This window comes from Suricata suricatta, chromosome X (genome assembly GCF_006229205.1).
Source record: "Suricata suricatta isolate VVHF042 chromosome X, meerkat_22Aug2017_6uvM2_HiC, whole genome shotgun sequence".
In the NCBI taxonomy this organism is placed as follows: domain Eukaryota; kingdom Metazoa; phylum Chordata; class Mammalia; order Carnivora; family Herpestidae; genus Suricata; species Suricata suricatta.
In genome coordinates, this window is record NC_043717.1 from 92,871,631 (window position 1) to 92,895,150 (window position 23,520).

Here is a 23,520-nt window from a genome sequence, read left to right on the forward strand (position 1 = left end):
GCTTCGGCTCAGGTCATGATCTCATGGTTCGTGGGTTCGAGCCCCATGTCAGGCTCTGTGCTGACAGCTCAGAGCCTAGAGCCTGCTTTGGATTCTGTGTCTCCCTCTCTCTCTGACCCTCCCCTGGTCGCACTCTCTCTCTCTCTCTGTCTCTCAAAAGTAAATTTAAAAAACATTAAAAAATTTTAAAACATGACTCTAGCCTGAATCCTATAGACTTAATTTACCATAGTTTGATATAATGGTGTGATCTACAGGCCTTTGTTGAGGATGGTGAAGGGGCTGTGGGAACATCCTTCTTCTCCAAGCTTCTATTGACCTGCCACCACCAGCCAAATGTTTTTTAATGGTATGTACCCAGAACGGGGACCATATAATCACATTGGCTCCCTCTTTAAAGAGGGAAGTTGAAAAATTTTGTCTAGTGAGAGCAGTGTCATGGAGTTCTGGGAGGGAAGGAGAGAAACCAAGACTAGGTTTAGGGACATGAGCAAGTTTTCTTTCTTACTAATCTGGGATACTAGCTTTCATTGATAATAAAGGGAAACAGAAAAAAGGAGGAGGCTGAACTGGACTTCAACAGAAGAGTTACAGGCTTAGCATTGGGCAGTGGACAGTGAGCTAGACTGAGGCACCTCCTTCCCTTGAGAATGTAAGGTCAGGATCTCAGAATAGCCTGAGACAGCATAGCTTAGTGGTTATAAACACAAACTCCGGAGCCAGACTGCCTGGGTCCAAATCTTGTCTTTAACATTTGTTGCCTGTGTAACCTAGGCAGGTTGCTTAATCTCTATGTGGCTCTGTTTCCTTCCTTGAAAAAAAAAAAGTGAACAATGATAGTACCTGTGTCACAGATTTATTGTGAAGATTAAGATGCTTAATAAATATAAAGCTCTAGAACAGAGCCCAACAAATATCAAGTGAATATGAGTGTCAGTTCAATAACATAAATAAAAAGTGGGGTGTGGAGGTGGCCAATTTAGGAAATATTTGTTGTACACCTACTATATTCTAGACACTGTGCCAATATTTGTTATGAGAGAATCTGGCTTTGGATTCTGACAAAGCTGGATTCTAATTCCAGCTCTGCCCTTGGCTATGAACTAGGTGGCCTTGGACATGTTACCTTACCCGTTTGAGCCTCTGTTTTCTAATGTGTACAATGGGGATAATAATATGATTGAGTGACACTGAATTGCTATTAGGAGTAAATGAGGGAATGCTTAGATATCTGGCATATCAAAGGGGGCTCACTAAGTGGTAACATATGATATCTGTAAGCTGGGGCCTATATGATGAATCGTAACAGGAATAAACATCAGGTCTTAAATCTGAGTTAAAAACTCAGTTTCAAAAAGCACATCCCTTGAACAAGTGAAGAACAAGAAAGGATCAAACTGGCAAGAGCTTGTGTGAAAGAGAGCTGTGGGTTTTAGTTGACCACAGTTTCCTATGAGCCAACTGAGTGATCTGGCAGCCCAAGGACTAATGTAATTTTAGACAACATTAATACAAATCGTGAGTTGAGCTCCTGGAAGATGATCATTTCACCGTCCTGTGTGCTCTGTGCTAGTAAGGTCACTTCAGATGTACAGGTTTGCATTTTGCTCACAGTCATTCTGCATGGACAATGATAAACTCATTGACAAACCATCCAGAAGTGATGACCCAGCTTGGGAGGCATTGGAAAACTCTTTATTGAGGATGAGATTAAAATAACCCAGGGAGGGAAGCACTAAGGCAATATTTGAAACAGTTCTTTCTTTTAATGAAAATGTTTACAGAACACACCCCACCTCTAATCTGTCAGCAAATTCTGTTGACTCTTTTCTCAGATTGCATCAATAATTTAACCATTTCTCATCACTTCTCTGCTACCGTGTTGATCTTACTCACCCTCTCTTGTCTGATTACTGCAAACACCTCCCAAAAGATCTTTCTGCTTCTGCTCTTACCCCTCAGTCTACTCTCCACGCAGAAGACTAGATAGTCTTTTGTAAACCTGAGTCTTCTCATGTCACTCAGGTGACTTCCTATTTTGTTCATGATGTAAGTCAAAGTCCTTACAGAGACCTGCAAAGGTCTTGCTTGGCTTGGCTCCCACCACCTCTCTGACCTTATCTCTGGCTCTTCCCCTTGCTTACTGGGCTCTGACCATTATAGTCTAGTTATAGTTCATCCAACAAGCCAGGCATTCTCCTGTCTCAGGACTGTTGCACTTGCTGTGCTTGCTGACAAGAACCCACTTTGCCTGATATCTGCATGGCTTGCTCCACATGCCCTTCAACACCTTAAATCAAATGTTATCTTCTCCGTGAGGTAGTCTCAGCTACCCTTTTTAATTTGCAACAATTTCCCCACTAGACACTTCTGTATTTCCTATATCTGCTTTATTTTTCATTACATCCTTTATCATTGTTTACTATTCTATGTAAGCATTCTATTTCATATTGTTCTATACAGTAATAGATAAGATATGTAGAAGAGCTGCTCTAGTTGAATCTGGAAGGAATTGGATAGGCATGAACTCTGCCCTCTCCGAAGCCTGGGTAACTGAGGGTTAAATACATAGAGATACATTTGAAAAACGAATGTTGGCCAAACCCAGGAAGCACCACTAGTGACATGTTCTGAACTAGGAGAGGACAACTCATATCTTCTGGATGTTGTATATGTGTAAGAAGTAGATTTTGTCTAGGTTGCAAATTGGGGTGGAACTAGAGCTGGTGAATGTGAAAGGAATGTACATAGGCAGATATGGGATCAATCAAACAATTGAATTTCTCAGGTTGTGTCATGAAGTGGTTGACTCTCCATCCCTAGAAGTGTACAGAGAGAGGCTATGTACTACCTGTAACCTTTGCTATGAAGGAGATTCTGTACTGGGTTAGGGATTGGACCATACCACCTTGACAACTTTTGTAGCTCTGAGATACTGGGGACAAAGATGTATGAGCTCAAGGATCAGCGGTAATTTACATTTGTTTTTTAAAGAAGGGAAGAACATCTTTGGCCTGTGTTCCTGGAATCCCAGAGACAAATTCTGCTCTCAAAGGTCCATTCCACCCTAATTGAGATTCCATTTCCCAGAAATTACCTGATGCTGGGTTGACGATTAGAGGCCAGCCAGGGGTAAAGGGACAGATTGCCATGGCAACCAGGTTGAAAAAAGTGCCATGTGGAGCATTGTCAGCAACAAGCTAAGGTTGCATTATAAATAGATATTTAATTCATTGAGATAGTTTGTGACGACTTCTGCATTATAAATAGATATTTAATTCATTGAGATAACTCTGACAGTGAGTAGGAAAGTTAAATCTCAAAGCTACTCTTTGTCTTTTAGTATTTCACAGTTAACTGACAACTATTTTTTCCCTTCTAAAACATGTAGAACTTTGTTCTCTAAGTGAAAGAATGGTATATGTGAGTGTTTTTAGAAAACCAACCAACAGTCCAGTGTCACAATATTTCTCACTATTTGTTTCTCATTAAAAGGTTTATAAAATTTTATCTGATTCCATGAGTACCTGTGTTTAAATTTTTGATACAGGAGACCCCAGGTTCAATATCTATTTTTCATTAGAGTCTTTTTCTGCATTTTTCCTCATCTTCTTCCTGCTTTTCTAATTCAGAGGCTTCTCTAGATGTCAGTCCTTGGCTCTCTACTCTTTTTTTGCCCATTTCTCTTTCCCTTGTTTAAGAGCTAAAGTAATCAAATGATCACTTGCCAACTTGCACAGCCCTTCCACTAGCCTTAATAATACACTTTGGAACATCTGATGATTGGAAAAGAAAACCACACCTGAGCAGAGACTTCTATCCTAAAACCAAGGACCAAGAACAAGCTTCCCTTTACTGTTCAAAACGTACAGCTTGATTAAGGGCTAAGGATTATGAGTTTGAAGGCAGAGGGTACTGCTCAGCAGAAAACAACATTTATGTTTTGGTAAATTCAAATGTAAAAGCACTTTTGAAATGCAATTTTTAGAAACACTATAAGAAATTAGTATAAGCGACCAACAGAATCTCATCAAATGGAAATCAGAGTGAGATTTTGTACTTCTACATTCCAAAGGGCTTAATACAAATTAGTCTATAGTACTCAGTGTTTCATTCTATAAGGATTAAGGGAAATGGGATTCATTTTTTTCATTAAGTTTATGGGTAAATAAGCTCCCTAATGTTAGAATACAGGAGTTGCTTTCTAAATTTTATTGTAACCTGAGATAAATAACTCACTGTGTATAGCACTTTTGTGCATCATTCAACTGATCATTGTTGGCTTAGAATTAAACAGTGTTGGGGGGTAAGGAACTCTAGGGTCAGGTTTAAATTTTTAAAAATATTTTATTTATTTTTTAGAGAGAGAGAGACAGTATGAGCAGGGGAAGGTCAGACAGAGAGGGAGACACAGAATCCGAAGCAGGCTCCAGGCTCTGAGCTAGCTGTCAGCACAGAGCCTGATGCGGGGCTCAAACCCACAAACCATGAGATCATGACCTGAGCCGAAGCCAGGAGCCGGACAATTAACGAACTGAGCCACCCAGGTGCCCCCAGGGTCAGGTTTAAAAGAAACATGACCTCCTTCTAGGACCTGAAGGTCAATTCTTCTGAGGTCATGAACAGGTTCAAAGAACTAGGTGAGCTCCCTTCCCCAATCCAATCCCCTTAATGTGTACTGAATTCCCACCCAAGGAGCAATCCAGGGAGAAAAATCAGGGGCTCTGAATGCAAGCCAGCCTCCACTTGGAGTCATGGGAGGAGATACTCTTTGTCTTTTAGTATTTCACAGTTTCCCCTTCTTGAAATCAGTCACCTCAATCGCTTACTCACTCTCTGAGATCCCAACACCAGAGACCTATTCCTTTGGGAAAACAAAGTTCTCTTTAGGGACCATCAAACTATCCAGCTTGTATAAATCATTTAGACTTAAGAGTGAATTAATGTACACTCTGTTAGGTAAGGGCCACAAAGCATACTTTGTCAATTTCAAAGTTCTGCAGCGAGCTAAGTCTGATGTTTGAAAGAAGGCATGCTATGGACCTAAAAGTAACAGGGTAAAACATATATACTTTCAATATTTGCCCTCCTTGGGCTGAACTTGGAAGGATCATTGTCATTCATCCATTCATCCATCGAATAATGAGATGGAAGGACAAAAAGACATTCTGCTGATGACAATGTGTCAAACCAAATTGGGAAGTACTCTTTTGGAGCCTTCCCTCCTTCCCCATCCCATCCTTAAGCTCCTTCTTTTGTGCTAGCAGCCTCATGCTCTCTTACTCTCCCATGGAAGTCAGCTCCAATACACCATTTCTAAGCAGTAAGTAGACAGTCGACCCATGGAAAAACCACTGCCATAGTTTTTTTTTGTTGTTGTTGTTGTTAAATAGTGAATACTCTCTTTATTCAGAAGATATGTTTTTAATAGAATTTCATGCACCAATAAATCAGTACAGTGAGGAGTTACAGGGGTAAGGAATCTCTCTTCAGTAAACATCTCACCCTATTAGAGCTCTCAACTCCCAGAATCCCCTTGACTCAGCTCAGGTGATTAGTGGCCAAAGAATGGTAGATCCAGTATAATCAGTTGGATCTTCAGGTCTCTGAAGATAAAAGAGAGGAGAGGAAAGCTCTTGTAAATGAGGAGATTATTATATTGGGACTGGCAGTTCCACTGAGGTTTCCTGAGAGACTGATGAGGGAGATCTGGTGTTGGTGCCTCGTTCTCCTCCTTGGTTACACTCTTCAAGGGCTATGGTCTGGTCTCTTCCATCTGTCTCTGAGTCCCTATGTAGAGAAAAAGACATGACTGAGGAAAGATCCAAAACCATTAAACTGAAAACAGTTTGTGTTATGGGGCTCAGATATTCAAAGAGCATTCAGATCACTGTTTCTCCAGCAGCCCTGGGTTTATAGAAGGAGGCTGCCATGAGGTATTTACCTGGTTCGGAGTCGAGGCCACTTCCTCCACTCTATGGCTAGCACCACCCCCAAGGCCACAACTACCACCACAATCAGACTACTCCGGACAATGTTCCCCACAGTGCACTCCTGAGCAGCAGGCCCTGTGATGATAAAAGAGCAGAAACCAAGGCCATGGAGGTTACCACATGTCTGTTCTCCTGATCTCTTTTTGCCCCCTCATCTGGCCTCCTCCAAGGTTCACATGGAAGCCATGTGCTGAGAATGAAGAGGGGATGGTCAGAGCCAGTGCTTACGCTGAGGCAGAAGTAGCTTTCCTTTTGGGGGGTGGAAGATGCCTTGAAAGTATCTTGTTCACTATCTGTGAGTGAATCCAAGATCTCACCTCCCTACCAACCTTGGGAGAAAAATAGCCACACTTGAGGTCTCTGACTCCAAACCCTCCCACCTCCATATTTGGGTGGTCTCCATTGAGACTGCCTCTGGGATCCTAGGTAGGTTATACTAGGATCATGGAGGGATTATCCTCTCACCTGCTGCCCCCAGCAGCTCCAGGGCATCACTAGGCTCTGACCAGATATCAGGATAGGCCTGGAGGCGGTAGCTGCAGCTATAGTTGCCAATGCCTTTTCCTTCTACGTTGTTGATGACAAAGTCCCCATCCTCTGAGAACTGCTGAGGAGCCTCTTCTCCATCATGCTCCAGGACAAATTCAACTCCTGGAAGGGGTCCTCGGCACTGAAGGGTGATGTCCTTTCCTAGCTTGAACACGGTGCTAGGCCAGGCTGACAACGAGGGCTTAGGAGGCTTATCTGCAACCAACCAGGACAACCAGTCAGTATTTGAAGAAGTGGCCCTGAACCCACTTAAGGCTACCTACTTTAAAACTATAAAATCTAGACTATTACTGAGGTCTCCAGGACCTTACCAGTCACCCAGATCTCCAGGAAGTCACTGTGATTGGAAGCCGCAAAGGGAGCAGAGTTCAAATAATAAACACAGCTATAGATCCCAGAATCTTGACCTCTCACCGCTGGCATCCAGAAGTCAGCCCTGAACCCACTTGGCTTCTGTTGCTCCAAAGGCTCTTGAGTGCCCTCCTTCAGCAGGACAAATGTTGAGTCTGGAAGTTCTCCTTGGCATTGAAAGGTCATATTTTCTCCAGGGGCTACAATGGGACCTGGCAGGGCTAAGAGGCTGGGTTTCAGGAGTAAACCTAGAAAAAATTAACTACTGGTCAGAGAAAGGAGGCCACTTTCCAGTGTGCCACTTCTGGAGTCTGTTCAATAAAGAAGAAAGACTATTGCTTCCCTCTCCTTGACTCTTCAAAAACTATTTCCATGAAGCATCTTGCAGTCCATTCTTTCTTCTCTATGCTCCCATGCCCAGTCCAGAGCACCTTCCCCTTACCTGTGACTATGAGTTCCAGAGTGTTGCTAGGCTGTATCTTGATAGAGCTGGTCCAGTCAGGGTGGTAGCAGCAGCTGTAACGCCCTATGCTAGCACCAGATATATTGGTGATGGGGAATGCCCCATCATTACTAGTGGATCCCCAGAGCTGCACTGAAGTGGCTTCTCTTTCTCTGTGCAGAATGTACCCCACTCCATGGACTGGCCCCTGGCACCAGAGAGTAACATTCTGCCCCACAGGAACCACAGAACTAGGCTCAGCAAACAACCATGGCTTGGGGAAGGTGTCTAGAAAGAGATGGAAGATGGAAATTAGTGAGTATGGAAACTTATTATTTGCTGCATTTACCCTTTACCTTTCTCCTTCTGGATGCAATGGTTCCCCTCTATGGTCTGGCCTAAACTTCTATCCTCCCTAACCCCTACTCCAGTTGTCTTTGTCCCAGTCTCCTAGCTTGTCTGTTCTTACCAGTCACCCAGATCGTAATGGGCTTGCTGAGATGTGATCCCCTATTTGACATGGTGGTCTCATAGTAGACACAACTGTAGTTTCCAGAGTCCTCTGCTCCGATGGTGTGAAAGAAGAAGTCAGTTGAGTTCCCTGAAGGGCTCTGGAACTGTAAGGGAATCTGGTTTCCTTCATGCAAGAGGGCAAACCTCATGCCCAGGAAAGCCCCTTGGCAGTGCAGGGTCACATTCTTTCCAGGAAGCACCACAGGACCTGGCTGCGCCACGAGAGTGGGTTGCGGGTAGTATTCTGAAATTCAAGAGACCACTATGTGGATGAAGCCCCCACATTCTGCAAATTGCTTTTCTAGTGTTATTGTAAGAAGCATAATGTGTTTGTTGCAGCAAATTAGAAAGTACTAAAGGGGTGCTGGGTGGTTCAGTCCATTAAGTGTTGATTTCAGCTCAGGTCATGATCTCACAGTTTGCGGGTTTGAGCTCCACATTGGGCTCCGTGCTGACCATAAAAAGTTTGTTTTGAGATTCTCTCTCTCCCTCTCTCTCTGTCCCTAACCAACTCATGTGCGTGTGCGCTCTCTCAAAATAAATTAACTAAACCAAAAAAATACAGAGAAAATCTAAGGAAATACAATTCTATCACTCAAATATAATCATTCTTTATATGTTTCTCTGTATTTCTTTTTAATTTTTTCCTATGTGTGCCCATATCATTGTAGCTGTAACTATTTGATTAATCGAGATCCTATTGTATGTACGGTTGTGTAGTTTAACGTTTTCAACTTAACTTTATATAGTAAACAGTTTCCCATGATGTTAATGAGCCTTTGAAAATTGTCATTTGCAATGGCTGCATAATATGCAGCTGTCATTTCAAGTTCTTTGCCCTTTCTTTTTTTTAAATTTTTTAATGTTTTATTTATTTTTATTTTTGAGAGAAAGAGAGAGACAGCATGAGCAGGGGAGGGTCAGAGAGAGAGGGAGACACAGAATCTGAAGCAGGCTCCAGGCTCTCGGCTAGCTGTCAGCACAGAGCCTGACACGGGGTTCAAATACACGAACTGTGAGATCATGACCTGACCCAAAGCCAGCCGCTCAACCAGCTGAGCCTCCCAGGTGCCCCTGGGTCTTTGCCCTTTCTCTGAGGGCCATCCAGCCCACCAATCTCTGACAGCCCATTTACAGAAAAAGTGAACATTGAGCCTAAACCTCCAGGCTAAGCCACAAAAAGATTTCAGAAATAGAGCAATGTGAGCTTTGCCTTGGGGATTGGACACTCTCATCTACTTCCCTTTTTTCCCTAGAAGTGAATTACTTGCCTCTCCCCTCTCCCTTCTCCTTTGGCTCTTCTCTCTGTATTAATAATAATAATACAGTCAGTTGCCTTTCATGGACTGTTTTCTATGTGCCAGGCACTTTCCTAAGCACTTCCTTGGTGGCTTCTATTTTATTTAATTATGTATTTGAATAGGCACCATGTCCAACATGGGTCTTGATCTCATGACCCTGAGATCAAGAGTTGCATGCTTTATCTTGGTGAATTTAAGAAGAACCGCTTTTACTCTCCTGCTGGCAGCCCTTCCACCCACTGTCCCAGAGTCAATACTGTCTCCGTCTGCATGTCCCCACTCCTGACCTGTCACCACGAGCTCCACAGTGTCACTGGGCTCAGACCAGATAACAAAGTCATAATAGCGGCAGCTGTAATTCCCTCCATCATCAGCGCCCACTGAAATGATCAGAAAGTGAGCTGCACTGGCCCCTGGACTTGCCCAAGACCTGTCACTGGATGCTATTTCATTTCCATCTTTGTAGAGAATAAAGGTCATGTGCTGGTGGGGAGTAGAGCAGTTGAAAGTCACTCGGGCACCAGGAGTGACCACAGGGCTGGCCCATGTCTTGAAGAATGGTTTGGGGTACATTTCTAGAAGGCAAAAGACAAAACACAACACAAAGCCAAGTTAAGAAACAAAAAAGAAACATAACTAATATAGCAAATATTGGTTCCTGGAAGCGGCTTTGTTTTCTATAGCATTTCATTCAGAAGTAGATGCATTTAAAGATCAAGGCAAGTACACTTTGCAGATGGACTTCTCACAGGGAACTCCTGACCCCCTCCCCACTTCACCTCCTCCAGCTTAATCCTTGCTGTCCTCAGGGCAGGCAATGGAGAATAGCTAAAAGGGTGAACTTTCATGGGAGCTCTGGTGGTCCCCTGAGGCTCAGTTTGCCCATTTGGGCAAGAAGGGGGAATTGTACCTGTTCCACCTCCCTTGAATATTTGCTCTATATCTAAATAAGATAATTAATTTGAAAATAATTGGAAAAAATTAAATCACCCTCCACAAACCTCAGCTATTAATAACGATTATAGCTATTAATATCACGCAGCCAGAGGCCCCGGCACTCCCAGCGCCACGCCTGCCTGGCTCTAAGATTGGACACAGGCTCCTAGGACCAGCAGCAAAGTTTCTGTGGGGAGAGGAGTGTCTGACCCAGAGCTTTGCCTTCCCCCTCTCCTCCCTCACACACCCTTTTCAGCTCTACCTTTTATAACAAGTTCCAGGGGCTCACTGGGCTCAGACCACTTGAAGGGGCGCTTTTCAGTGTGGGTACGGCAGCTATAATTGCCTTCATCTTTAGCCTCCATTCTTTGGATTGTAAAGAAGGCTTCTCTCCCAATGGCACCAAGTTGCTGGACAGGTTCCTGCACTCCCTCCTTGTACAGAACAAACTCCATGCCTGCCAACCATCCTTTGCACCGGATTTGCAGTTTCTGGCCCCGGATTGGGGGAGAAGCAGAAATGACAGGTTTGGGGAGGATGTCTGGGAAGCAAAATGGGGTGGAAAAGGAGGCCAAAGTTTGGAGGTGCCCAGATGGGACACTTGGCGTCACTTGTCAGCAAAATAGAAATCCATCCCAGACTGGCCTTTGGTTCTTCCCATAAGTCTCTCCCCAACCCCCTCCCCCATTTCAGGGCCTGTCCTCTTCTACTTGCAGCACAAGCCCCTTGGGTTCCAGGTCAGTGTGCATTATTCCCTCACTCTCAGGAACATTGTTGGAGTCACAGGACACTGAGGATCACCCTGGGAGGAGTCTCTGCCTTTTCTTACCTGTGCCCACCAGTTCCAGGGCCTCACTGGGCTCCGACACAGCCATTTCCTCCCATGAATGGCAGTGGTAACTCCCGATGTGGCTCTGGGTCAGGACGCCAAGGGGGAAGGCAGCCCGGACCTGCTCGGAGGCTGGTCGAGTTGCAATCCACCCGGTCTCGTCCTTCAGCAACACAAACTCCTTAGTTGAGCCAGAAGGGCTTCTACACCAGAGGGTTAAGTTCTTCCACGGGGCAAGAGGGAAGTTGGTCTCTGCCCACAGCTCAGGCTTAGGGGTTGGCATGATTATTTCTAGAAACAGCAGAGTTAATGAAGCCATCTTCCCTCTTCCCTCCCCTCCCCCTTTCTTTGCCCTTGAACCCCCTACCTAGATCACAATGCCCACCTCCTCTTTCAACCCAGATCCAAACTCTTTCCTTCCTTCTGCAGGTGCTAGGGGTAGGCGGAAGCTTATATCTCAGCTGAGCCTCAGAAAAGTGCAGAAGCTTGGGAGGGGGGCATTTTGCAGCAGAAAAGCAGAGTTGGAGGCTAAATTTTGCCAGTAGCTTTAGCAAGTGCCCCTTCCTGGCTGACTTTCCCTCCCAACCAGTCACTCCCTGGCCACTGACACTGACACTCTGTAGTTATTTCAATCTCCAGGAAGGAATGTCCCAGTCTGGAGCAGGAAAAAAACTCACCAGTCTCTTCTGTCAATACCCCATTGCACAGTCCTGCAAAAGAAATTGCTGCCAGGGCTCGGCCCCCTCCCCCACGGGATTCCCACGCCTTCTGCCCAGGCCCCTTCCCCACCCCCCTGTACTCACCACAGCAGAGGAGGGCCGTGACTATGAAGAGCATGGTGACCCCTTGAGCAGTCCCCAGCAACCAGGCTTCTCTAGTGAGACCAGAAAAAAGACGAGAGGAGCTGCTGGGGTTAGGGGGAGGGCGGAGAGAAGGGGGCGGCAATTTATGTCATTGGCTTGCTCACCACCCAATAAGGATTTGGGCAGGATAATGGGATATAATCTTTTCTGACATCGATGACTTTTCTTTTTGAGGACCTCACCACCTACAAACCTCTTGCGCTTTCATGACCCACGTGCCCCCCACCCTCTCCCCCCTTCCCAGCCTGTATCAGGTGTCAGCTCCCCGTGGCCCCTGATTAGGCTGTTGCTGGAATTGAGTTGTCAGATGTGAAAATGCTTTTGTTACCCCAGCTCTCAGAACCCTTGGAGTTCAGAGTGATCGGCAGCTCTGGGTGGTGGGTGTGGGGGTGGAGGAAAAAGTCTTGGGTGTTTCTCTGTCATCAAGTTTAAGTTTGGAAGCAGTTTTTGTTATGGCAGTATTGGTCCTCAGACCGACCTACCTCACCTGCCTTTGTTATGGAAGGGTTGCCTAGGCAGCCTTGGTGAATTACCCCGAAGATTGTCAGTGCTGAGCTAAGCTTGTCAGAGAGTGGGATCTCTCTACCCCCACCCAGATTATGACAAGCAATGTGCAGCAGCTTTGGGTTATGTGTCCTGTAGAATTAGATGATATTAAGCCAAAATCCACTTGGCAATTTGTACTTAGAAAACACTGACCCTCTTTCCTGGTCAGGAAAACATGGTTTTCAAGCTGCTTTCTCTCAAATCTGCTTTCTGAACCCATTCTTTGATGCGGTGGTCCTGAGCTGAGGTAGGGCACTTGAAGCCATATTTTTTTCTCACCCCTGGATTTGAGGTTACCCTAAGATGCAAGACTCAGGATAGATTCTGAGGACAACTAAGACTGACCCCCATTGAGACCTTTTGAAAACTCAAAGGGCGGTGGTTTTTGCAGAAGATTTTGGGGCTCCCTTCTAATTACCTAAGCACTCTGTCCCTCAGATCCTAGTGGAAAACACCGACACAAATCATAGTCATCAGCTACTGTGTTTAAATACACAAAGGCTTATGACACAGCCAGGAGTTAGGAGGTTGGGGGCAGTAGATAAGGCATTCAGGGGCTGAGGCCCCCACCAAGCTGGGAGCTGTCATTTCTCTTCTTGTTTTTAAGCAGAATTGCCTAAGCACAAGCCATGGGGATCAGAGAGAGAGGGGTATGGCCCAGAAAACTCCAAAGGATCAAAGGAAATGGCAGGATGACTTGTTTGATTCAGAGGAAGCAGTTTGATGCCCTGGACAATCCACTGCCTCCTCAGATGCCCATCCAGGTTAAGATTATATTCTCAGGATGCCCTGCACAGGTGGTTGGAGGCCAGAGCAGTGGAAATATTGGTTTATAGGACAACTAGGATGGACCACAAGGCTCTCTAGCCCTTGAAAGCTAGGAGTAACAATGAAAAGTTGGGATGGGAGTTGGATAACACCTGGAGAAACAGAAGAGCTTGGCTTCTTACAAGAGAAAAAGTTCAGACTAAGTTAATGTGGGAGACATTAATCATCTATGAGGGACAGGGTGGTTTGAGTGGGAAATTTGGGTACTCTCCTTGGGGGAGGAATCAATGGATACGGTTCTGATTCCTTCTCCCTCTGAGAAGTATATGTTTCTCTGCCTTCTGGCTTGGGTGCTGACCTCTCTGCAAGGTGAAAGAGAAAGAGCTGGGATGAGAAAGTCTTGTTTTTGAAACTCAGAAGGTGAGGCATACAAAAAGTGTGACCCTGTGGCTTGTCTCAAATGGAACATGACTGTGTCTGAGTCTCGGGGGAGCCTGGACTCAGCTAGATTGAAGAACAGGAGGCTGGGACAAGACAGTTACCTGATTCTGAGTCTCCGAAACTTCCACCTTATCCACAGCACCACCAACAGCAAGGCAACGAGCAGCATGATTAACGAAAGCCTGATAGCTTCATTCAGAACATAATTCCAAGTGAGAAAGCCTGTTGCCAGAGAAGACCAGAAGTAGGGGCCTTGAAAGGGACAGGGGGAGGTGAACACATTCAGGGGGAAGATGGCGGGGGCTGGTTCCTGAAGGTGAAGGGAAGGTGAACAGAAGTGACCTTCTTTTTTTTTTTTTAATAAAGAATGAGAGCTTTGAAAGTATCCTGCTTACTGCCTTTGAATGATGATGAGACCACCCCAGAGGACCGGTGTGCAAACCCAAGGATTCTGACTTACAAGCCCTTGACTCCCCTTTCTGTAGCTTTCTGGGCACTGCTCTGGGATCTCAGGGCTATCATGACCAAAACCATGGAAGGGCATACCCATGAAGAGCTGTCCTCTCACCTGCTGGCCCCATCAGCTTCAGGAACTCACTGCGATATGACCAGATGCTGGGGTGTGCCTCTATATGATAACTACAACTGTAGGTCCCTGTGCCTTTCCCTTCAGCATTACTGATGGTGAAGTCTCTATCCACCGAGAATTTTTGAAATGTTGCTCTTTCCTCCCATTCCAGAGAAAATTCGAGTACTGGGTAAGATACTCGGCACTGGAGGGTAATGGCATTTCCTAGCTTGAACATGATGCTGGGCCAAGCTGACAGGGAGGGTTCAGGGAGCTTATCTGCACCAATCCAGAAATCAGAGTTATAATAAGTGACCTTGAACTCAGTATCCCTTCCCCCAACAAATGTTTCCCAGCTTCCTATTTGATTTTTTCTGCCTTTCCACTTCCACTATATCAGAGGTCTCAAAATTTGACTGTGCCTCAGAATCTTTTGGCCCACTCCTCAGTGCTCTAAAGACTCTTGGGTTTCCACCTTCTCTCAGGAAGACCTTACACCTGTAAATTTCCCCTGGCCAGAAGGAAAATAACTTTTCCATGAAACACAATGGGGCTAGGCCATGCTGAGAGGGAGGACTTGAGTAGCAATCCTGGGAGAGAAGGTACCTATAGTTTTTGGAGAAAATTCTACATGACCTTCCTCGTATATTTTTCCTTGGCACATAACTCCAAGAGGATAGAGGGCTGCTAGCTCCTTCTTAGAATACAGTAATGGTGATAAAAATACACGACATTTGTTAGCACTTGCCTACAGCCATGAGCTCCACGGTGTTGTGTGATGTCATCCTGATAGAGTTCTTCCAGGAGAGGAGATAGTGGCAGCTATAGACTCCAGCGTCACTGTAGGTCACATTGTTCAGGAAGAATGACTCATTGTCATGAATGGGGGTGGTATCCAAGAGCTGAAGTGTTTTGTCTTCTCCTTTCTTATAGAGTGCAAGTCCCACTCCATCCACTTGCCCTGGACACCACAGGCTCATGTTCTGACCAATTTGGACCACAGGACTGGGCTGAGCAAGTAACCAGGTCTTGGGGAAAGTATCTAGGACGAGACCCAAAATAGAAAGGGCTAGTAGTCTGCCTCCCTTCCCACCACTAAGGGTTCTCTTCCTTCAGTCCACCCTTGGCAAATCCCATCCTAAACCCAGGTGTACAAATTCTGCTCTCTTCCCCACTGTTAGTCCTGGCTGCATTACCAGGTTCTTCAAGAGGCCCAGAGGGAGTTGTATATACTTAGCCCCTAAAATAGATGCCATGGCATTCCCTTCTCTTACCGGTTACCCATATTTTCAGGATATCACTAAAGAGTGAACCCCTGTTTGACCCATCATAGTAAAAACAGAGGTAATGTCCAGCATCATGGATTTTCAAAGCCTGGAAGAAGAAATATGCCTCATTTTTTATTGGCCTCCTGCGGTAAAAGGATTTCTCAAAGTCTTCAAGCCTTATTAGAGCAAAGGTCATTCCATAGATTGGCCCCTGACACCTGAGGTTCAAGCTTTCTCCAGTTGCCATAATGGGCCCAGGATACGCTGTCAGAGTTGGTTTGGGATAAAGCCCTAGAAAGGGAAGAGACCCTGAATTAGTGGTAGGTTGATTCTTCCTTATTATCTTCTAGTTTTATTTTCCTAGGTATTTTCTTTTAAGACAGGGAGTGGTAGCTAAAGTTTAGCCTCTACTCTCTCAATTCCTTGAATCTCAGTCTCTTCTAGGAGGTAATCAATGGCATATCCACTTAGGTACCTCCCCTCTCACCACACTTAATCAGATCCACTGATCTCTAACTATGTATACAGGTGTGTCTTCATGGAATAGTTACATCTGTAATTGCCTGTATCTTTAGGTTTCTGAAATGCCAAGTGTACTTCTTTCAATCACCCAAGAAATCAAACTTCTGAAAATGTGCTTTTGCTTTGTAGAGCATGAATACTACTGCAGGAATAAAAATGGCTTTTGAACACATTAAGCCCAATAAGACTCTACTTCCAACACAAGATTGGAAGAACACAATAAGGAGGTATTGGCCCATAAGTCTTCAACCCAACAAAATCTGTTAATGAGGACACACCCTCTTTTCCATGTACTGTTCTCCCAAGGGAATGATGCTACAAAATAGGGGGTGGGCCTTAATTCCATATCATTCGTTCTTACCTACCACCATGTCAAGTAGACCCACCCATCTATTATTAAAAAGATCAACTCTGTCATATGCTCATTGAGCATTTAGGATGTGTCAGGTATCATATAGGTATAAGGATTTACAAGTAAGAAGACACAGTCCCTGTCAGCAAAAAGTTGATCGCTTAGTGAGGGATACCAGTGAATGTAACTGCCAAAGTGTATGTTAGTGGAATCTACTCTGGAAGGACATTCGTACAACAAACATCCATATACACAATTCAAACAGACAGTCTATGTTATTCGATCTTCAATAAGAAGCTATACTAATGAATTAACATCTACCATTTATTGAGAACTTATATGCCAGGCACTGTACATATATTATATTTAGGCAAATCCTCACAACAACCCTGTGAGGTAGGCATTATTCTTATACCAATTTTGTTACTCAGGAAACTGAGACACAGAGGGGCATCATATAGTAGGTCATATAGATACTATCATGCCATTTTAGAATGGGGGAAACCAAAGCACAAAGAGGGGAGGTGACTTGCTCAAAATCACACAGGGAAGTGATGTCAGAAGTTGAACTAGAAACCAAGATTACTACTTCTAAATCCAGGGTACCTTCTGTTGCACCACAGCTTTCCCCAAACTTATTGGTGAAGATTGACGGAATAACCGATGCAAATGTGGCCAGTTCTGTCTGAAAGCATCCAAGCCATGGGGTGGTAAAATTGGGGCTGGGTGGTGTGTCTGGCATTTGAACATTTTCAGGAGACTTCTGCTGTGTTTGGAGCTTGATACTGCCTTATCAAATTTATACATACAGAACTAAAGTCATTTATAAAGCCATTTCTAAAATACAAACTATGACTTTTTACCATTTTTGTTTATTTTTATCACCAGCACTAGCACAATCCATTGTTTTCCACACTTAAAAATAATAATCACAAATACAATAAAATGCACTTAAAATTTAAAAACCAGCTTATAAGACTGCAGTGGCAGTGCCTGGCACATATTAAGTGCTCAATAAATTTTAGTCAAATGAATTAATGAATGAATGCATGATGTTCATAAGTAGAGAACAAGGAAGCTGTCATGAACTGAAGCTGCCACACGGGGTTGGGCTCACTCACTAGCCAAGTAATTGGCTCCCACACATCTGCTTTGTACCTTGTGGGATTCTAATTTGCATCTCAATAAAATGTCACATGACTGTAGCTCAGGTTGCCGAGCCTAGGACCTGGCTAAGAAAAGTAAATTCAGAAAGCCTGGTTCATCCAGCCATGATCCCAGGGACAATTATCATCAGACCCCAGCAGCCATAGCCACACCCACCTGCTACAATCAGCTTCAGGGGGTTGCTGGGCTCTGACCACAGAGTAGGGATCATCTGGATATGAGTGCAGCAGATGTAAACCCCTTCGCTCTCAGGTGTCATGTTGGCAATGGAGAATATGGCCACTGTCCCAGTTGGGATTTGGTAATCCGCGGGCTCTGCATATCCCTCTTTGAACAGCATGAATACCAAATCCTGCAGCCAGCCATGGCAGAGTATGTTAACATTACATCCAGGAAGAGGGGAGGTCTCAGCCTGGATCCAGAAGATGGGCTTGGGCAGCTGGCCTGGAAGGAGAGAATGAACTCAAATTCAGGTACAGCAAGGATAATGTAGCTCAGTGAGCAGCAGAGGAAGGTGCTACTTAAAGGAGCCTTCCCTTTATGATCCTTATTTGCCACCCTTCCCTCCCCCCATCTCGGGTCTTCCCTATGTTGAGAGCTTGCTCTCTAGATCTGTTTCAGAGACTGGATCTTCATTCTGCATTGCCTATAAGGAGTAGGCACTAACAAACTGGAATGCCTGCATGTATGCATTCATGAATTTGAGGTAAATGAATGAATTAACGAAACAAATCATGCTCTGTGAAAGCAAGTTTGAATTCCAGGAGCTGGAGTTTATTCTTGATTATCTATTGCTGTCTTCTTACCTGGTGCCTCCAACTCTAAAACTTTACTGGGCTCTGACCAGCCTGTCTCCTTCCAGTAGCAGCACCTGTAAAGACCTGCGTTGTACTTAGTAAGTGCACCTATGGGGAATGAAACTTGGAAGGTCTTGGAGGAAGGGCGGATCCATGTCATCTGTGTCTTATCCTTCAGCAGCAGGAACTTGCTTGAAATCCGAGAGGGGCTTTTGCAAAAAAGTGTGATGTTCTCCCAAGGGGCCTGAGGGTAGTTGGTCTCTATCCACAGCTCCGGTTGAGAATGCATCACTGTCATTTCCAAAGATCACAAAATGTGAGCAGTCCAATCCTCTCCCTCCCACAGCATGCCATGCAATGTCCCTTAAAATTAGCTGTGACCCAGATTCCTCTTTTTGCCTTCCCTTGGGGACAAGAATGTCTGCTCCTGTGGGGGATTGGATAGGGACCCTAGGATATTTGTTCAAGGGATTCAAGTGAGTTGGGAAATACAGCACAAGTCTGGCTTCCTTTCCATCTGAGGTAAAGCTTTTTACTATTCTGTGGGAAACCAAGTCATGAAGTGAGGAGCTCCTATTCCCAATCAGATCAATCTGGGAATTATCTTTGCAGTCCCAAGGCAGTTATGTCCAAGGCCATGGAAGCAACTGATGCCTTGGAACCTCCAGGAAGTGGCAGGTTCCTGAGGTGGTGCCACCTGAGGTGGCAGGACTCACTTACCTATTGATGTCATACCCAGACTCAGCCCTGAAAAGAGAGAGAATGGTAAAGGAGGTCCCCCACACTGACGCCACCAACCTTCATTCTCCAAAAGTCTCTTCTCCTTCCTCAAGCTGCCCACTCATAGGGGTAACTGTGACAGGTTTACTTGCCCCTCATCCCTTCCTTATACTCACGAAAGCAAAAAAGCAAGACAGTGAATGTCTGCAACATGGTGGACTGTTCCCTTGGTCTGTTCAGGGTCATGGGGCCTCTGGTGGTCAATGTGCACTTCAAATCTTGCAGGGTTCTGCCCCTCAGCAGGTGGTGAGATCTAAAAGCAAAAGTGTTTTTACTCATGGGACTTGTCGTGCCCCTCAAAGTTTAGTTTGGATTACTAAACTGCACTTGACAGCCGTACCTTCCACTCCCTCAGAGACATGAAAGGTACTACAAGGTCACCTGTCCCTTTTTTCTCACCCCTTCTCCTCCTACCCAAGGTCTTTGCTGGCATTTAAGATATCAGATTGGTTGAAATATCTGTACATCCCTGGAATCTCAGAGGCCCAGAGGGCAACTTAATCCAGCCCAGAGGGAGCCCAGGGGATGAGAGAGATGAGAGGGGTAGCGAGTCATCTTTTTAGATTATATATATATATATATATATATATATATAATCTGAGTTCTCCAACAGCCTAGTAAAGGAGGCTTTTTTACCATCTCCATTTTGCTGGCAAGGAAACTGAGGCTTAGAGAAGATATATTTAATTTGTCCAATGTCAAAAGATTAAATATGAAGGCCAAAATTCAAATTTATGTTTAGCTCCAACACCAATGCTCTAAATCCAGTATTTAAACTACCCCTTTCTTACTTTTCCTCACTGCTCCCATCTCATACCATCAGGCCTTCCCTTCTGTAGACTGCTCCAGATGTAATATTACTCTCATTCTTATCTCTTGCCCCCCAAAGCTTAAACCCCCCCATATCAAGTAAGTTTTGGGTAATCAACCTGCTTGAGCTAATTAATATCAGGTGTAAATGATGTATTGGCTGCCCATAATTTATAAGCAATTTTGTTCATTGTTCCTAAGGAAATAGAGAATTGTTTGAATTTCAGAGATACGGTAAAAATATTTGAATCCAGGGAGGCCTTTTCATTTTCCAAAAACCCCACTATTGACCACATGTGCACAAGATAGAACTTTCATGCTTTCCTGGCTCTTCTCCCCCACCAAACCAAAAGTATCCATTTGCCAAGGGAAGGTGTATCTCTACCACACACAAACTCAAGCTAACTCTCCTCCACCAACTCTCTATTCAGAGTCTGAGGTACTCACTGGCTGTTTGATCCTAGCTCAATAGAGTGAAGTAAAGGCAGCTCCCAGAAAAGAAAAGAGCTGTTTTTAACCCCCCCCCAACAGTCCCTAGTAATGCAGCCTCTAATCTGCTCCAGTGCTATAATTGGACAGGATGGAGGATCAGGAAGACCAGAAGATTCCTTTTCAAACATCTGGGCTGTGGGAAACAAGTGGAAAGTCAGAGATCCAAGGAGACAGTTTCCTTTTGCCTTTTTCACTTTGCATTGAAGGATGCTCAAATTAACCTCTCTGAACTTTTTTGTGAAGTTGGGGAGAAACACCTTTCTACCATTTTTGTTCTGTTGGATCAAAGATAATATATGTACAGGGCACATAGTAAACATTTCATTAAAAAGTGGTTATTTTTCTTCTTCCCAAAGGGGGCATTAACCTGGTGTAAGACCCTATGGATGCTCTTCCAATCTCAACTCCTACAGCCCCTTTTCCCTGATCCTCTCAAGGCCAGGCCCAGGCCCAGGCTTGAGTGCCACCCTGTTGCTTTGTTGCCTCAGGGCTTTGGGCAAGGATTTATTGGGGAAGCCAGGTTCTACTGCCAAGGGAAAGGTTCAATCTGGGATTCTGCCCAGAAATGCCATCTGAGATTCCAAACTGGCCACTTAGACCCCTAAACCAGGGTTTTGCCTCCTGTGGACTTGAGTGGAATGAGGAAACCTGGGCTTCTCAGCATGGCTGACCCCTCCCCAATCACTAAGATCCAGCCCAAACTACAAATCTTGTGCCCAGGGAATTTGGGAAACAGCCACCAGCTTCAGGTTAATTGGCCACGCCCACTTTTGGCTTTTCACACCCCCACTCCCACCCTCAACTTCCACAGTCCAGCCCTTTTACCTACCCTTTCTATTCTACCCCAAGCAATTTCCCCACCCTTAGGCAGCGCCGCAATGCTTTTGAGGGTGACACCCGAAATGTCTAATGGCTGGCCCCTGCATATCTTTGAGGGCGCCCGGAATCAAAAGGGTTGGGTTCGGCGGGGTGCCGGGTACATGCTTCGCTGAGGGTTTGGAGGGAAGACTGAGAAGGAAAAAGGAAGATATTTACACTGTCCAGATATTCTCAGCGAGGCAAGGCTGGGATCCTTGGACGGACGGAGAAAGGGAGAGAGATGAAAGGGGTAGCGAGAAGACACTGAGGAGCAGTTTGATGTGCGGCAATTAGTTACAGCAGGGAGACTATTTCGGGGGTTTTGATTAGGATTTGATGGCCAGTATTCAATCTTCAGCCACTGGCTATGCGCTCGTTTGCAGGTACTTACGGTAGTTGAAGGCCCGCTCCGCAGTTGGAGATTCTCCAGTGAGCTCCTCCAGATGCAGCAAACTGCCCTGCCCGAGAAGAGCTGTCTAAGGACATCCTCTCAGGCTTCCTGCCCCGCCTCCCTCTCTCCCCCGCCGGTTTGCTGGGCCGCTCCTTACTCTTCCCCTTCTTCCGCCGGGCTCCGGGAGCCCACCTACCCCAACTCTGCCTGACACCTGCAGTCCTCTGACGACCGGGATTTCTCCGCCTCTCTCCCGACTCCCTGAAGAGATTGCCAGAGCCAAATTCAGGCCCCTGTCCCCTCTCCTGTCGGTCTGAGTTTCATTGGGTCACTGTATTCTTTAGGGAAGAGGGCCAGCTCTTAGGACTGCCAAGCTGTAGATCTCTCCTCTGCAGCTCCCCGATGCCTTTAAAGGGATCTCAGATCTTCCTATGCCCATTTAATGCCCCACTTATGCATGAACGTCGCCACCACGGTTTAAATGCTTAGTGTGCCTAGGGGCCCTGGGCAGCTATTAGTTCGAATCTTCATAGCAACCCTACAAGACATGTTACTTCACACAGTTTTACAGATGAGGAAACTGAAGCTCAGAGAGCGTTAAGTGAGTTGGACAGCTTCCAAAGGCCAGCTTGGGATAAAAGCTCAGGCTTTTGAGACACACCAGTTTGGATTTCAGTCCAGGTTCAATAGCTGAGTGACTTGAAGTGAGTTAAACTGAGTCCCAATTTCCCCATCTGTAAAAGAAAACAGCAGAAGCTAAGGCGGCGCGGGGCTTTGTTGGGATAGTGCAAGTCAAACTTCTAGCATAATATGCTAGAATATGGTAAGTGTTCAATAAATGGTAGCTGCTGCCTTCACTACTACTATTAACCTGTAAAGCATTCCCCAAATTCCCTAGAGTAACATGCTTTCCATGATGCAGATAACCTTCCACAGACTTAGCTGGTCATAAAAGACTTTTTGAAATGAGAAATATATGGGTAAGATGCTAACCAAAGCTCCTGACATCTAGTGTATGATGGGATTAAAATTCAGCATCCAAGAAACTCACAGATCAATTCATTGTTGGGAAAAAATAGCCAAACGAAACATAAAAGATTATAAATGATCTAGAGAAAAAAATGCTGCAATTTAAGAATAAATCATGTAAAAACAAAAATAACAGCTCTTTTTAAGAAGCAAACTGAATATCATCTCTTTATGCATCAGGTGATATCAGTTGTGGCTTCCTGGCATCCTCTGTTCCCACACAACATTATAAACTACAGATTCTCCCACAAAGAAAAGCATAGCCATATGAATATAAATATATGTTCAGGGGGGCAGGTTATTTAACCTTTTCAAGACTCAGTTTTCTTAATTGTAAAATGGGGATAATAATTGTACTTACCATCCATCACACAGTTTTGGGTAGGATTGAATGAAAATCTCCCTGTAAACTGCTACATAGCGCCTGGGTCACAGCAAGCCTCCCTTAATTCAATGAATGGTTGTTGAGTATTTTCTTTGTGCCAGGCGTTGTCTTCCATGCTGATGATTTAGAAAGAATGGAAATTTCTGCCCCTTTATTTGCTATTATTATTTTTGAGTTTCTGCCCCTTAGGAGTTTGTGGTCTAAGGATAAACAATAATGGAAAACATGCCAGAGGAAGGGGCATCACAGGAATCAGAAAACTGCAGTAGGAAAGACCAGCAAGTAAGACATGAAGAACTGCAAGCAATTTGCTGTTACTGTGTGCCTAGACTAGGGCAGTGGAACCAGTGAAGGAATGGAGAGCAAAGGTTCCTGAAATGTGTAAAAGATAAAATTGGCTCAACATGATGATTGTTTGGAATACAATGGTGATAGTTACTATCTGTCAGCATGGAAATATCCATGCCAGTTTTCAAAAACATTTATATAGAAATCACTATGATAATACCAGGTACTAAGTGTTTTATAAATATTAACTCATTTTCTCCCCATAACAACACTATGGGATA

At 44.8% G+C, this 23,520-nt stretch overlaps 1 protein-coding gene across 1 annotated transcript; it reads right to left on the minus strand.

Moving 5' to 3' along the window:
• Window positions 1-5,613: 5,613 nt before the first annotated feature.
• Window positions 5,614-21,599, minus strand: IGSF1 (immunoglobulin superfamily member 1). The gene is made up of 20 exons (XM_029930455.1): window positions 21,538-21,599; window positions 19,103-19,239; window positions 18,927-18,953; window positions 18,216-18,497; window positions 17,566-17,853; window positions 15,375-15,659; window positions 14,849-15,142; window positions 14,101-14,379; window positions 13,634-13,754; window positions 11,718-11,788; window positions 11,592-11,624; window positions 10,915-11,205; window positions 10,348-10,626; window positions 9,437-9,724; window positions 7,805-8,092; window positions 7,336-7,623; window positions 6,854-7,141; window positions 6,459-6,737; window positions 5,945-6,068; window positions 5,614-5,790 (listed from the first exon to the last, which is right to left on the minus strand). The coding sequence occupies exons 2-20, from the start codon at window positions 19,170-19,172 to the stop codon at window positions 5,655-5,657; spliced, it is 4,011 nt and encodes a 1,336-aa protein (XP_029786315.1). The 5' UTR covers window positions 19,173-19,239; window positions 21,538-21,599; the 3' UTR covers window positions 5,614-5,654.
• Between the last annotated feature and the right edge of the window lie 1,921 nt (window positions 21,600-23,520).

Coding starts and splice junctions, on each gene's coding strand:
- IGSF1 (XM_029930455.1), bottom strand. CDS start 19,172: ATGACCCTGAACAGACCAAGGGAACAGTCCACCATGTTGCAGACATTC. Junction 11,625..11,717: donor CACGGCCCTCCTCTGCTGTG/GTGAGTACAGGG, acceptor TTTCTTTTGCAG/GACTGTGCAATGGGGTATTG. Junction 10,627..10,914: donor CCTGGAACTGGTGGGCACAG/GTAAGAAAAGGC, acceptor TTTGCTTCCCAG/ACATCCTCCCCAAACCTGTC.